The following is a 16,972-nucleotide window of genomic DNA, read 5'->3' as shown; positions in this document are numbered from 1 at the left end:
AAACTACGAAAAGCTATTTAGTTATCCAAGCGAGCGAATCCTATAAAGAATCCTAAGGACTTTCACTGTTATCTCCTAACAAATTACTCTCAAGCCATCGAGTTCCACGACATTCATCATTCAGGATCGCGAACTTGAATAAAAATCCTGTCCCGTACGAGTGTCGAGCGCAAGTTTTTCGTGTAGAACCCGAGCCACGTGTTCGATATGGGTGATTCGAAGGGCTAGCAGCATCGATGCTGGTCGCGTATAAATTTCATCCGGCTGTTTAATTGAATATTTAAGCGAGAGGCCGCGGCTGATTTCGCATAATCGGCCGGTTTATTGACTTCGAAAGAAACAACTTTCGAGAGGGAGTATATATATATACATAGGTTTGGTTCGTCACGAAGTATATTCCCTTTCGTGGCGGTGGTCGGTTTCTCTTTTAGTCTGCACCTTTTTTCAGTTCTGGCCATCCTCTGCTCTGCGCATTTTTCCTTTTTGGCTCCCGCTAGCCAACCACCCCACGTAAATATATTCGTATACAAGGCCCGTCCTCATGTTCCACGCATGAAGTACGAAGCGATACGACGTGGTGCGTGACGTTTGCGATCAGTGGGTTCGGGAACGGCAGGTGTAACTGTAAAAAACAGCCGCAAAAATTCAGGCTGCTCTCTCGAGGAGAGAAGAAGCCCTTGCTTGCCTGCAGCCTCAGCTTTCTCATCCAGTTTCATCGTCCTCCGTCCTCTACTTTCGGTTCTTCCTTTTCGCTCTCGTCCCTTACACGCCCTCGGCTGCCTTCTGGTATTTGATGGAATAATAACAGGGCGAAGATTCGTGATGCGCCACGGCTCGTTTCCAATGCGGTATGACGCGTCCGACCAGATACGACAGGTTGCACGAAACCAGACTAAATGACGGATCATTAATAAAAGAAACGTAGGCTATTGGTTGGAAAGAGCTGTCCGTTGAATAATTTTAGGACATTGTTTGAGTGGCCTTTTTTTACATCGTGCAAGAATTCGCCAATTTCCTGAGTTCGTGAAATATTTAGAACTAACCCTCTACAGTCCATGGTGTATTTTTTTATACTTTGTAGGCAAATTAGGCCGTTGACTACCAGTTTTTTTTTTAGTGTTCTAGGCTTTTCAATGATTTGAGAAATTTCTCTGGTATTCTTCGACATCTGGTTTTAAATATTTCTCAATGAAAATAGAAAGGAATTAGGTTAAGAATTACGTTTTATAAGAGATTCGTCTTGTTGGTGAAAGTTTGTACCGAAAACCTATATTCCCTAGACTAGAATGTCTTCTGGACGTTTCCCAAGGTTCATAGAGATTCGAAGGACGCTCGTTCTGCTGAAGAGAATTACCTTTAAGCGTATTCCTCTCGCGCGCGACGATCAAGGCTGCGCTGGCCCTGCGTTCTCAGACAAGACGGCGCGTTTTGTAGAAACACGATCGCGAGAGTATGGATAGCTGTGGGATGGTGGGCTTCTTTGGACAATGCGCGGACACAGGCAGGCGGTCTGTAGATCGGGGCCGACTGACGGAGCAGAACGTAGCTCGCGGCCGGTTCGATGAAAAAGAAGTCATGCACGTAAGCGGGTCGAATCGCTCTAACGCAGACGGGCTATACGGTGTAGATCAAGTATGCGATGCATTTATGCGTCATGTGGCCTCAAGGATTTTTTCGGAAATCCAGCGAGGATATTCAGACAATATAGAACCGCTGAGAATTCGTTCCAACGGTAGAGGAACTAGCTATATGTCGATATGTATCGATTTGCACATGTAATTATCCTTTTTCAAGTACAAAGTACGATAGGTGTTAAGAAGAAGGTGTTGGTTAGATAGTGGTGGAATTTTAGGTCCTGTTTGACACTGAGACATTTTATAGACATAGAGTATTGATTTAACTATTGATCTTTTTTCAAACGTAGGAAGAGTTTGGAGAAGAAGTAGAGCGGTTCAAAATTTGTTTCGATACAAGGACGAACTCTCGATACAAATTACCACATCCTGCGATCTACATACGTATACGTATGATCCAAAAGCCGATCGAGAGTTTTCTGTGCCACGGAAAATGAAAATAAACGGCAGAACTCGCGCATTATTCCAACCATGTTTCGCTTTATTACTTATAAAATATATCCTCCGATGAAAGAGTGGTGACTACGAGTACCAGCAGAGGACAGGGTCGAAATGGAAAGACGAGGAAAGAAGCGAGCAAAGAGGGCGAGAAATAAGTAAAGCTTCACTCATTCGTGAAAGAAAAAGGGGAAAAGAGAAAAAATGTACAGAGCAAAGGGGTCAGGCAACGTAAGGAAAGAGACGAGCAGGCTCGAAGAAAAGAGAAAAAGAGGGAGAGAGGAGGCCACGGGCTTGGAAAATGAGAGAGGAGACAGGCCGGTGAATGGCAATGGCCTGGAGTGTACTAGAAGAGCGAACCAGAGAGAAGAAGGAGAAAACAGGAGGGGGGGGGGGGAGAGAAGAAGAAGGGAAAGAATGAAGAAAAAGGGAGAGAAAGAAAGAGAGCATAGGCCTGTGTAGCAGGCCATCACAATGTGTTCTGGTTGCTTCGGTCTGTCCGTTCGTTCCTGTGCACGTCCGTACGTCTGTCCGTTGTCTGCCCTGGCACTCCAACCGAGTGTATAGCCGTCTGGCCCCGGTGGAGGGTCTCTGACCGATTATCACTTGGTCTTTATGCTCTTTGAGGTTCTTTTAAACGTCTGTCCCGTTTCTCTGCTTCACCTCCTCTTACTACGTTTGTTCCTTCTCATCGCGCCTCGCATCTCATCATAGTCTTTCTCCCCCTGCCCTTCCATCCTTTCTTCTTCTCCTCCCTTGTGCTTTGTCCACATTCTTTTCGTCGCCACGAAATTCTCTACTCCCTTCACGGTGTTTCTTCGTATCTCACGATCCACCAACCTGTTCTCCGCTTCTCTTAATTCTTTCCCCTTTCTTCTGTGAAAAATCTTTTCGTTTGCCTACACTGGCCCGAGCCTTTCGGTTTTCTTCGTGGAAATGTGGTTTGGTAGCGTCGAACTTGCCAGCATAGGTTGGTTGGTAAAATGATTTCGACAGATACAGTATCATTTAGAATCGAGAGACTCGTAACGGGAAAACGACGCTTGTTAAATTTGTCGAATTTTTATTACGAGCAACGATCTATAATCTATATCGCTTACTTATCGTTGAATGAAAATTAAACAACTTTTATGAAGGCTCGTCGATCGTTTAATACGACGAATATCTCATTATAAACAATTGAAATCTATCGGGAGGAAATTAAAGATGATGCAGCGAATCCTTCAATTATTCGAGCGATTTCCATCGACTTTTAAAAGTCGTTCGGATAATTATGAACGGTAGTGTGCGTGTTCGTTGTGAAAGAATTTACGGGGAAAACATTTCATTGGTTTTTGATAGCCACTACCGATATGCTTAATCTGCAGCCGACGAAAATATGGGCGCTTCGTTAGCCGCCAATCCAACGATTTACGTGACTATCGACGCGACTCCTCGTCTCACGAAGGGATAAGAGGATTACAAGCGAGAAGGATTACGGTGAAAAACAACGCGAAGCGAATCGCACTGGGGCCGTTTATCGGAATTCGCCTTGCATCCACTAACTCCTCGTTAAACGCCATTCTTGGACAGAATCGTGTAACCAACAGTTTACTGTTGTATAGCCCTCAACAAGCAATGGTTTCTTGTAAAATGTAAATAACACACACATTAATCATATTTGAAGACATACGTTTTGCTAAATTTTATCATTATAACGGACGTTAAAATTTGGAAAATAGATCGTAGAATAAGCAACTTGATTCTAATTTTTGAAACGATGTTTCTTCAATACAAAATTCCGTATCTTTCAAACAAATTCCCATTTTTCCACAACTTTCTATCAAACTTTAATCTTTTTATTCCAAAATGATTTGAACATCTGGCCAAAGTATTACTTGTATAATAAGTTAGGGACCGTAATAAGTAAGAATTTCTTCAAGTCCTTTTAAAGCCCCAAAACAATAAGAAATCAGGCCAGGGATTCGAAGAGTTCCATAATGCTGACCGTGCTAGTGAAAAATAGGCGGAGGATTAAGTAAAAATCCAAAAGGTTTAACCATGAAATCTCGATTGTAACAGCGTGAGCTCCGGTAATCCAACTTGTCTGACCGTGCAAGTGACGGGCAAAAGGTCGGCGGAGGTTTATGGTAACGGTAAACGGGGTGCTCCTCGGTATGGCTTTCTTTAAATACCATAGTATAGTTCTCGAGTGATCGTCCCAGTTCCACGAACTCGGTGTCCGGTTCCAAGTATGTATATCCGTGGAATGCCGCTGTTCAAGCGGTCCGTAAAACTTGCATTTTTGCATTTTCTTCCCTTCCTCTCTCCGTCCTCTGCCATTCCACCGCTGAATGTTCGTATCTCAATGCGCCTATCAACCTACGCGCTTCGCCTTTCGCCAACGAGATTTCATTCTCGGATCGACGTTCTTCAGGGCCAATGACTAGCAACGACCGTGTTCAACCGATCTTTCTCGTTATGCGAGCACTCTCTGTTTACGGTACGCTGGCTCGAGATCGAAGACCCCTTATCTTGCAAGTAGATAAGGCTTATTCATCGTGCAGGACAAAGCTAACAACTGCGCGAGACGTTTGGCAAGAGTCTGTGACGATGATGACGAGGCTGAGTCACGTGGTTAAGACGGAGAACGATACGAGAGGTGGGTTGCGAAGAATGGTAACACGGAAGCCTGAACAAGCACTCGGTTAAATCTTTACCATTTTATGGTGTATATGAAACGATTCGAGGATTACACGATCGAATATGTTAGTGGATCATCGGAGAACCGAAGCTTTCGGGTCACATGTTTGTCCAGTTATGGAACATTTCTTCATTCGATTTTACAAGTATTTTATATTTTGATCTATGTTTCTTATTTATGAGAAAATAGATCAATTCTTCTCTAGGTGTTCAGTGTAATAACCAAATACGGATGACATACATGTTTACGTATCGATGATTTGAATTATCCGTATCTGTCTTCCACATAAATTTCATTAAGATCAACAGATTTCGAATGTTCTCTTCTCGCATCGCAAAATCTCTTATGAAGTTTCAATTTATTTTGTCAAAATTCAAATAAATATTGTTCAACATGGCGAAGTATTAAAATCGGTCGACTCTAGCATTTCAAGCTTTTGCGTCCTTTTCTCTAAATAAGGAGCAGCGTTCGATAACGTCGATATCGCCGTGTAGCTAAGGGGTTGGGAAGGCCGAGTAAGACACGGAACTGGTTTCCGCCATCAAGACAGAAACTCGAGAATGGATATTGCGCCGCTTCTGACATTCCACGATTAATCTTTCCGATGAATTATTATCACTGACCAAGCGTGTATCAATTTCTCGCTTCAGATCAATATACGTGTACAGCTTTCAATTTCTTTTATCATTGCTTCTTTTCAGCTTTTAAAAATGTCAAATATTATATTTAAATTTTCCTTTGTAAGTGATTGGATTTTGGAGCAAAGATTAGGAGTAGCGTATCAAAATTTGCTTGTACTCTATGTTACGCCTGCTGCGCAGTGCTTGAGAGCGAAAGGGTGACACAACGGAACGTGCCGGGTGTGATGTGCCAAATATGCATAGGTTCATCTGTATTGGAGAATCTCGGGTTCTGCTGCCCGATTGTCTAGGGGACATTGCTGGTGCGTGCCACGGATCGCAGTGGTCAATGCACTATCAATGGATTCTTGTTAACATAAGATCCACGTGGTTTTACGATGTTATCTCTTCATTTCATAATTTCATAAATCTTGGATAATTTCATGATTTCTCGACAATTTTTCAAAGAACACGATTTTTATTATAAGTGTGGTTATAATATATAAGGACTTGTAAGGTATTTTAAGGAAGTTATGTTGTTGCATCTGTACGAAGTTAGTATACTTTTGTTGCAGCATTCGTTCTATCGAAAATTTTCAAGCTATTAGGAGAAACATTATTTAAAGGAATTTCAAATTATTTAAAGTTATTACACTGGCGCGATACGTTACTAAATACAAGTTCCACTCGTAACGTAGGTTACGTTTATCATGAAAAAAAGTTCTTATAGCTTCATCATGAATCATTACACTTAAGCTAATCTTAGTGAATAGAATAATTAATAACCTCCTCGGATTATGAATTAACTAACGAACATAATTCGATCAGATGAGCATAAAAACAATTGCGCAATTTATTAGTATGCCATCTGTTTTCGTTGCTCATTTACAAAACGAGATTCCACTGAGATCTTTCTCAAGTTTGAAAGCCTATTTCCAAATGGCACTAGTCAATCGTATCAATCAAGGTATCTATCTAGTAGAATCATCCGCCAAAACAAGGTATATGCTTCATAACTAAATTTCCTCAAACTAAAACAAACTGACCCTGACAACCTATCACGGCAAGATCAAAGAAGGTGTAATATAACGAGAGAGAGCACGATTCGTCCGATTGAGTAGCGAGTAATCGGGTCGTTGGGTTGACTCGCGCTAGCGACTGCCAAGAAACCAGACGATTTTCGCGACAGCACTCGTCAACTATGACTGCGACGGCGACTGCGGCGACGACAGCAGATGTGTGACGATAGTGTGGTGGTGGCGGTAGCGGTGGCGGTGTTGGAACCGGCGGCGGCTGCGGCGGCGGTGGCGGTGGTAGCCGTGACGGCGGTAGTGGTGACAGTAGCGATGGCGGCGATATGGAGAATCGAAAGAGGCTGCAACGGTGACGAAAGAAAGAAAGAGAGGGTGTCCCGTGCGAAAGAAAGGGTTAGAGAACGATGAGATGGAAGAGAACAAGAGAGAGGAGAAAGAGAACAGAAACAAGACGGATGTGTAGGGAGGAGTTAAGGTAGTAAGTACACACTACACATAGAGGTGAGGGACAGGCGCGCGAGACGCGGCAGAAACTCGAGGGACGGAAAGGGGCGAAAAGCGACGAGCGCCACCGAGACGAGACGAGGCGCGACGAGGAAAGACGATGAAGGCCGACGGGGGTCGCGCACCGCGGCGCTGAACGCAGTGCCATCCGATAGGCAGCACCGTTTGCTCCACGGATCTTCGGCTCGCTCGGCTTCGAGCTTCGGTCGTTCGCTGCGTACGATCCACACGCTCGATCCGCCGCTTCTCCTTCCTTTTTCGTTCGTCTTGGCGTGGCTGCCGTGGCGTCCATGCCGAGAAAGGAAAAGCCAGCATCGACACGCTGCGCACGGTGGAAAACACGGGGCCGCCGCGAAGACGCGTGCACTGGTCGTGTGTGTCGTTGCCGCGCGTAGTTTTACGTGTACTGCGTATACGTCTGATCGTGCTCGTGAACAGAGGTGCCCCCTCTTCTCGTCCCAAACGGCGAACGCGCGGTGGTCAACACGGTGCGTGTGCTTGTCTCCTTCCTTTTTCTCGCACTCTTAGCCTCTTTTTTTTTACTTTACATCCTTTCTCGCTTCTTTTCGTCTTTTACCTTTCGCCCAGCGCACGTTGTTGTTGTCTTTCTTTTCGACGATTCTCTCAGTCTCTGTTCTTTTTTTTCCTTCTCCCTCTTACTCTGTTTTCTTTTTTTTTCACTTTGTTTTGCTTTTTTTCTACCATCGATCGATATTGTCTTTAATCGTTCACTGTGCCATGTGATTCCACTGAACCACACTTCACACAACCATAGCAAACGACAACGTGCGTGATAGAATTTCCTGCGAGGGGATACACGAGTTTTCATCGTGTACGCAAAAGGTATAGGTATACTCATTCTCGGAACGCAAGAGAGACCCAGCATGGCCGCCCAGCACAAGACGAGTCAGAGTCAGAGTTCCTTACCGGTGTCCACACTATAACGGCAGCACGCTCTCTGTCTCCTTTCCTCTCTTCCTCCCTTTTGCTCTCTCTCTGTTTCTACCCGCCTTCTCCCGCCGTGTTTCAAAGCGTACACACTTGCGCTTCATCCTCTTTCCTCTTATACGTGCACATACAGACACGTCGCAATCTGTCTTCGTTTTTGCACAACGTTGTTGCTCTCGTTGCGTCGCTTTCTCGCTTTCTCGCTTTCTACTCCACGCTTTTCCCTCGCAGTTCGTTCCTACGTCTGTCCACGTCTCTTCGTTTCGCGCATACCCTCCACTCAAGTCGTGTTTTTCTCACTCTTCCTTGCGGGCTGGCCGGTTTCTCTTTCGCTCCCTTTCTCTCCCGGTTTCTGCATCTCTCTTTCGTTCTTGTCCCCTGATCGCGCCTTTCATTCGAAAATAGAACGTCACCGCGCGTGCCGCGCACATTTTTCCTCATGAAAACAGCGAATTCCCACTCGCTGACACGCGCGCGCGAGACCCAAGCGAGCGCTCGTGTCGTGTTCTAACCTCACTTTCTGCGAAAAATTCTGCGGATTGATCGATATCCAACCCATTAACACGTGCATATAAACTAGTTAAAACTTCTGTCCAGTGTTTCGCAACACGTAGTTCACTTAAAATCCTATAGAAATAAAGAAAATTCCATTAACTTTTTAATCATACCATTTAATTTCATGCACACATGGCATGCAGTTTTTTTTTTCATTTGATCGATCATAATTAATCAGATGATTTAATAGAGGTACTATTTTTATTGCTCCCAAGGAAAAATTATTCCACGTACTTAGGTGGCGTGTTTAATCGCTGTTGCGAGCTGATACACGAAACATGTGGTGCATCGATGGTCGATTTTTAGCCAAGTTTGGCAAGTGTCAGACGCATAAAAGCCGATGTAATATTTTTATCGTGGTCAATAGACCGTAATAGGAGGGTTACTGGCTTTTCATTTATCGTCTGTTGGCTTTGTTACGGTGTCAGACGGAGGCAGACGTCCGACGATATTCTGGCGGGAGAGACTCGTAAAAATAGTGTCTTCACCATTTCCTCCCTTCGGCTCCCGCGACTATAATTAGCACTATTCGCCGTTTTCTGCGTAAACAAACATTCGCTGCTTTGTGTTGTGGCAGCCTCTTTTATCGTCGCTTGTGTGATTTCCTGTTCGATAAAGTACGTCGAACAAACACCAGGCAAAAACACACGGCTATCTACGGCAGTCGCACCGGTGTGTCGTTGGCTAATGTCGACGGTCTATCGATGCTACACGAGTTTTGCATTAGGAAAGTGTGGACAGTAGAAACAAGACCACTCTGTTCTCGAACCACCGCGTCCCTTTTCCTCCTTCGTGATTCTACGTTGGCGTATTTCTAGGAGACGTTTGCCTGTAGCAGAGAGGTGGACTGAACTATTCATGTCCGACGACCGTTCATAAAAATAGGATTTTAGTGATTTCTCCCTACGATGCTGCGCTTAATGGTGCCTAGCATGCCTGGGTAAATATGTACATTTTCCGGACATTCTTCCTTCGATTCTCTCTTTTCATCGATGTTTAGTAATATTCACGCGTTTTACCGCTAATGCATCGAAATTGGATATTTTGGATTTTTCGAAGGCATCGTACAATGACCAGTCACGCGATATATAGTCATTATAGATATATAATAGATATGTAATTTAATATGTACGAAGACCAGACACTTTTTCTTTTACAAAAGAGCAATTTTGAAATTCAATATGTTGTCAACCAATGTCAGGTCGAAACTATCTTCGTGTTTAATTTTGGGATTAAATACATATTTGCTTTCTGTCAGCCTTGAACATATAAAGGAAAATATTAATGGCATCACTCATGCAGACGAATATTAATTGAGTTAAGAAGTAGAGTTCTATATCCCATGCGACTTCGCAAATCAGGGCACGGTTGAACTAGTGTCGTAAATGAAATTGTACAAGTTACAAATTACAGCTTATCAACACTCTAATAGATTCTCTTGCATAACAGCGCCAAGTTTGATACGAATGAAACCAATGAAGGGCTTCGGGTAGATTTTACAAATTATGTACATGTCAGCTAATTATCATATTTTGTGTAAAATTGTAAAATTACAAAATAAACGTTTCTAACCTATAACTGGTAACTTGTCTCTTAATTCATTATTATTAGTAGATTATTTTATAAGTTATTGTGTATCAGCTGGATCGCATAACATTCCGCACCAGCTCGTTGTATGACGTCGCCTCGACGAACGTGATATCAATCGTTATCATTGTTTTTCTTTTTATCAACAACATCGTGAATACCGATTAGCGTTTATCTCGACTGTTGCCGACTATGCATTTAGAATAATTACTTCTCGCGCGGCCATTATATTTATTCGCGTTTACCGCCAAGGGGCACGATATTGTACGTGTAAAGGGCCACAGGGAACAGAGTTCACCGATCCTCCACATAAATAATAAATCCACGCGATGCGAGGTAGATCTCGACAAGCAGCACTCGAAATCTCGAGTGCACGTTCCGCGGGGCAACATTTTCATTTTTATGCTGTATGTACGTGCTTGCACGAGAACTCGTCTTACAGAAAAGCAAGGGAAGGGAGGGACGCGTTTCACGTGTGTTGGACATCGTCTCGTTATATTGTATCTTGTATGGTCGGTTGCACGCGCGAGCAAAACCGTAGAGACAAAAGAGGGATGTAAAGGGGAAACGAAACGAGGGTACGAAACGAATCAGTCGACATCCGTTCGTCAACTATTTCTTTACTCGTATTTTACGAAGTTATAGAAGTCACGGCTTCATAGATCAGAATGAGACAGTGCATGCTGCACGCTACTGTTTCTTTTTATCACGTGAACGTCTACTCTTGTTCATAACCGACCTTATCATTTGATACCGTTGTGTGTTCCACGTCTTTGTTCCAGCGATCTTTAGCGTCAGAGTCTCGATTTTCGACGCATACGTATAGGGTGTCTTGTGCAAATCAGAGAATTTGATTTTCAGTGTTTTGATTAAAGATACCGAGTGAGTGACGTTGAATGTAGCCGATCAAATGTAGCTAGAATACTTATTTTAAGAGCGATGATGATTTTTTTGTTGAGAACGTTTAATAGAAATTTTTTATTATTATCTTCTTCATGGGTCTTATTCTATGTTGTTATCGAATAATTCGCAAGAGTAGGCATGATGTCACAGTTCGTATTCCAAGATTCCTGTTTTTTTTTTTTCGTAATTCTAATGAAAATTTGTAAATTAACGTTTCTAGATGCTTAAAAAATAATATAGATTTTAACGTAGGATTTTCTGCGCAATCGATGATATCTAGTCGCTTATACTACCTTCGCACACCGAAATTATTTCTTTCATTTTATCTGAACGCATAATCGAAACACCCAATTGTACTTTCATATCAGACGAAGCAAAGCGTATCTGTATAGACAGACTTTTGAGCTTGTTTCTCTGCGTTCCATTGATCGAATTTATTACGTATCTATCTCCTTTGTTTTTTCTTGTCGCAAATTGCAGCTGTTCATATCACACATGTACGAGTGGGTACATGTATCGGAAACAAATGATAACAAACCTGCTGCCAATTATTCGCTTTTTTTCAATCCATAGCTTCGTAAAAAGACTTTTAATTTCATTAATACGTTCTCTAATGTGTATTTGAATAATTTCTTTGATCCTTAACTACGGACGTGCATATCGTCGTAAATTGCTTTTCTTTAATCGAGCTACCGATCAACTCCATAAATTGAAAAGTACAGACGACTGATGATATTAGAAATACCGGTTTTCCAACTTACCTGACAATTAAGCGATATAAATTAAGTTATTCGAATTGAGTGATTTGTTTCTTGAGGATCGAACATCAGTTCGCGTATTTATGTATATACCATATGAACCCAAGAAATTAACAAGTAGTAGAGTTGATTGATATTACTTTTAACAAGATCAATTGACAAATCGTGCTAAAACTAATGCCTTGTAATAACAAATCTATATTACTATCTGTTACAGATACGTCGTAATTGCTCCTGGAGACCGATAACTGGGGTCGATTTTGCGAAAATTCGTTGGATCGGAACTCGCGAGTGCGGTGAAGGAACGAACAATACAGAGAATGCCAGGGCGAGCAGCGGAGGCGCGTGTACTCGCGAATGCTCGTCCGGCGATCGTTCGCGACAACGATCGGCACGACTCGCGATGATGGCGGAGCGCGATCGCGTAGCAGCGATATCGTCGGTGGAGTTGGCGCGACGCGGATACCTCGGTAGAAACGTTCGACACGCGACGGGATAAATGCGAGACCGAAATCTCGTGGGTGAACCAGTTGTCGCGGCGACGAAGAAGAAAAAGAAGAAAAAGAGACACCTGGAGTCGGGTCGATACAAACGGAGCCCGAGCTGGTTCCGGATAAAGGTGAGAGCAGGTGTTTTACTAAGGAGGAACGATAATAGGAGGTTGGATGTAGATCAGAAGGAGGAGGAAGAAGAAGAGGCGGAGGAGGGGTGGAGGAATTTTGGAGTGGATAGCGAGACGACAAATCTCGAGGAAAAGGAAGAAAAAACGAGAAGAAGAAGGTGTATTGGAAATATTGCGATTCAAAGGATCCACTGTAGACAAGATCGGCCTATAACCAGCTGGACTGGACGGCCTCGCGAGTTTTCGTTGTAAGGCCGGGAGTTGTGGGGGTCACCACGGGGGCGGGGGTGGGTTTGCCCCTGCTTCTTCTGGTCGTCGGTGTTCTTGGTAATCAAGCGTGCACGACGACGGCTGCGCCGGTGGTTTCCGATCCGCACGTGTCCCTCGATGCTACGCCTCCTCGTCTTCTGCCTCGATCAACGGACCGTTCATCGTCGTCGTCGTCATCATCATCAATATTGTCATCATCGTCGTTCCCGTCTTCCTTTCGAAGAGCCATTTACAAGGGTCGATTTTCCAATCACCATCCGGAGAACCCAACCTACGAGAGCGCCTCGAAGGGAGAACTGGATTATCACGAGGTATCGTTGCTACCGGGCGAACGAGAAGACCCGAACGGTCTCGACGGGGATCGGTTGCTCTCTGCCTGGGAACGAACGAGAATCGATACCATCGGAAGGAAGGATCCTTCTTCCCCTGTAGTAGCAGGCGGAAGAGGAGGCGAAGGAAGTGAAGGAGGCGGAAAAGAAGGAAGAGGAGGAGGAGGTCTGGCTCACGAGAGGACCAAGTCGAGACGGCGACAGGTCGCCGCAGTGAGCTTGCTCGATGATCGAGGATCATCCTCTTTAAGCCCCGTCGAACCATACCAATTGGCTACGAGATTTTTTCGTCCTCGTAACACGGAACCATCTTCGATCCATATCGACGGAGTCGAACCAGAAATTCGTCGAGGCGGCATTATCTTTACCGCGAGCGAAACAACTGGCAGTGACTCAACGTTATCATCGTTGGCTTTCGAGGACACTGTCGGTGATACCTTATCGAACGAAAATCGTTCGACGACCACGGGAACAACAACAACAACGACAACGACGACGACGACGACGACGACAACGACGACGACGACGACGACGACGACGACGACGAAGACGACGACGAAGACGACGACGTTAACAAGAAGAACAGCAAAAACGGCGACTACGGTAACTACGGTACTACCAGTCCCTTGGACTAACACGTCGTTTCGTTTGGTTCATCGAACTGTGCCTAGATTATCGGACGACGAAAGTGTAAATTCGGGTAAATCCGCTGGTAGACGCAACAGGAAGGCTAAAGACGAAGAAAAAGTGGTAGAGGTAGATATCTCGTCTCGTAAAGACGACAGGGATAGGTTCGCGTTCGCGGGGGACCGTAGTAGTGGTGAGGTCAAAGGTGGTGGTGGTGGTGTCGTCGAGTGGACCACAACAGTCGCCAGGCCGATGTCAGCGTGGTCGTATCCTGAAGATGAGGAGCCGGGAGCTGGAAACGTAAGGACACGCTCGAGGCCGAAAGAGGCGGCGAGCGAGGACAAGGAGGCCGAGAGTGGCGAAGAACAGGTCAAGGTCACGGTAACAGAAGCCAAAGGCTCATCGTCTACGTCGACTACGGCAAGGACCACGAACACGTCGCCGACGACCACACAGTTACCACCACCGAGTCAAGATACCTCTATGGAAGCACGTGAGTACCACGAAATCTATTCTTCTTCTTCTTCTTCTTCTTCTTCTTCTTCTTCTCCTCTTTTCTTTGCGTCTCTACGCACAGGCGTTCTCTCTCGTTCCGACCACCAAAGAGAGTTTCCGACCCGTGGCCGGCTCTGCTCGTCTCTTTCTGTCGGAGGCTACACGCGAGCCGCGTGTCTCTCGCGTTGCTTCTTTTGCCGTGCCTCTCCCCATGGACATGTTTACAGGAACCGAAGCTCGACGCAGGACCCTTGGTCAGGTTATTTTTAACTATTCTAACCGTGCGGCCACTTTCTCCTTGCCCTCTCCCTTCGCCCTCCAAGTCTTTCTACCTCGCGTTCGTCTCCGTGATGTCTCGTGCCGCTTGTGTTCGCGCGTCTCACTATGACCTCGTGTTCTACTCGTTCTGGGTCCTTTCGTTTTAGATCTTAGGCTGTGGTTACGATGGATGCGTATTCCGACCAATTGACGTTCTGACCTGATGAACTCAATACGGCGATGTATTAGGTTGTTTTAAAAGATTTTTTCATTTTGTAAGAAAATAATAGACGCGCAACATTTCCTCTTTTATATTATTTCATTGAACTACGTATGATCCATTCTGTCTCGATGGAACAGTAAAATAACATAAAATAAAAAATGTTGCGCATCTATTGTTTCCTTATGAAAGGAAAGAAACTTTTGAGACAACCATTAGATTTATTATTTTTATTATAATTATTAATTAAATACATAATACATAAATTTAATACATAATACATAATAATACATAAATTTATACATAATACATAAATTTTGAACGAGCGTGTACATTGCAGTCCTCGAACGTTCCATTCGTCGAAACATCAAGTTGATTCGAGTACGCATCCACTGTACCCATACGCGTGGAAAAGATCGTTGTTTGTTTATATAGTGACTACTTTTTCGCTTTCCTTTTGATGAGTTTTGCCTTTTTAAGCTTTTCGTTCGTTTCAACCCTTTGAAGGAAGGAAGGGATGCAGGGCGGGATAAAAAGAGAGCACATCCTGTAAACATGTTTCTCTTCTCATTTTGGAGCAGCATATTATGTACTTTTGCTTTTGATCTCATTCAATGATATCGAAAAATAGTACTTGTACTACCATAATATCTATTGCTCACATATTACACATATTATTTTTTATTACAAATATTGAAATCACGTAACTTTTGCACAGAGCAATTTGATAATCGACTTATAATTCAACAGTTATACCATGTATCGTAGAATTGACAGTAAATAGGAAATAACGAAGAAACAATTAGCCGAAACTGACGAGATGTAATTATTTCTCAGTCGCTACAAAATTTAAGAATAATTCGATCGTATAAATTAGTTATGATTCATCGTCGGTATAAATTACCTAAAGTTACCTATAAACACCAATTGCTTGTTTAATCAAAAAGTTACTCCAACTTACTGTTAGAACCTGCTAATAACAACGGTTACTCCAAACGATATTATGTAAATAATAGTTCACGTTCACCGTGTTACAATGCAAACTTAACTCGAAGCATCGTTGGCGAAAGGAAGGAAGGATTCAAGTATAAAAGCGTGCGAAGCCTACCTTGATGAAGAAGGGAGTGGAAGAAGAAGAAGAAGAGGTGGAAGAAGAAGGGAAGCTCGCCGTGAGAGACGTGCGCATCTCGTGTGTTTTTGATTACGCTTGCACGACCGTACGCCGGCTGCGTACGACGTACGGCTCGTGACTTCGCGTATGAATCAGCCAGCTATTCTTTTCGCTCACTGACCGACCGCCGACTTCGTTTCTTCTCTCAGCATGCTCGTCTTGCTCTCTTACCTTGTCGCACACATCGGCCCGCTTTCATCGTGTCCTTGTCCATCCGAGCGAATGGGACGAGCGAACAACACGGCCGAATCCACGGCGATATCATGCCGTTTTTTTCGCCACCTCCTCTTTTTGCCCTTCTGCGTCGCCCTTCGCCACGACCAACTTTGTACCTTCCTCGTCAATCTTCCTATACGCTTCGTTCCGCGTAAACCTACCATCGGGGAAAGCGGGTCTCAGCTCGATGGATGCGCGATCCTTGCTCTAGGATCAGCCTTGAATTTCTTCCCGAGTCTTTCAGATCTTGGGATTTGGATGGTTTTTCTTGGACATATTAGGTCGTCCGAAAAGTCTCCTTCGTTTTATAAGGAAATAATGGATGCACGATATTTCCCGTTTTATATTATTTTATCGAACTACGTATGATCCATTTGGTCCTATCAAAATAAAAGACGTTCGACAGATTAGGTTTCATGTTTGTATACAGGTGCGTTATCGTAAAAGACGTGTCTGTAAAAGAAAGACACTTTTCGGACAACCTAATATTATAGTTTGCATTATTGTCTTTGTAAATTACCGTTGTTTTTGGCAGATAGTTTTTAATAGGAATCTTGAGAATTATTCTACCGTAAATTATTTCTTAATAGGAGTATCGAGAACATAGGAGATTTTCTGTAACCATTGTGTTGAGATTGTTGAATCGTGGAAGACCTACATACGTGTACGTATATTGTGCATGGAGAATTTTTATGTCATCGTTGTATCGTACACATCTTCGCTCTGTATTACAGATCTTAGAGCAACCTTGACGACTTTTCCGTTGCATACTTTTCGATAGATAATTAGCCACAATTGGGTATAGTAACAATTTAGAATAAAGTGTAATTCTTGTAGAGCGTAACATTACAGCTTGCTATTATTGTAGGCAAAAACATGTACAGAACGATACAAACAAAATTGTACCTAAATAGAGATTTCACTCCCACAGTATTACGATATTACTTTACTTGAAGTATTTTGAACATTCATAATGTTTCTATGTTTACATATTTTCGCTCTACTTGAAAATATCTAACGTTTCTTCGTTACAACTATTTATACACATACGTACGTACATAGCCCACTGAGCGATTAAATTCCATTGTGTACAAAATCAT

The 16,972-nt window shown here is 43.6% G+C and overlaps 1 protein-coding gene across 1 annotated transcript in view; it reads left to right on the top strand.

The window, feature by feature from the left end:
- Positions 1 to 12,163: 12,163 nt before the first annotated feature.
- Positions 12,164 to 16,972, top strand: part of LOC138179118 (uncharacterized) — a 183,253-nt gene continuing 178,444 nt past the window's right edge. Inside the window, exons 1-2 of the mRNA XM_069111569.1 lie at positions 12,164 to 12,283; positions 12,484 to 14,005. Coding sequence (XP_068967670.1) covers positions 12,164 to 12,283; positions 12,484 to 14,005 — 1,642 coding nt within the window. The remainder of the gene's footprint in view (positions 12,284 to 12,483; positions 14,006 to 16,972) is intronic.

This window comes from Bombus flavifrons, chromosome 4 (genome assembly GCF_040668555.2).
Source record: "Bombus flavifrons isolate JBK064 chromosome 4, iyBomFlav1_principal, whole genome shotgun sequence".
Taxonomy (NCBI): domain Eukaryota; kingdom Metazoa; phylum Arthropoda; class Insecta; order Hymenoptera; family Apidae; genus Bombus; species Bombus flavifrons.
The sequence above is the reverse complement of the archived record's forward strand: the minus strand, read 5'-3'. Positions and strand labels throughout refer to the sequence as shown.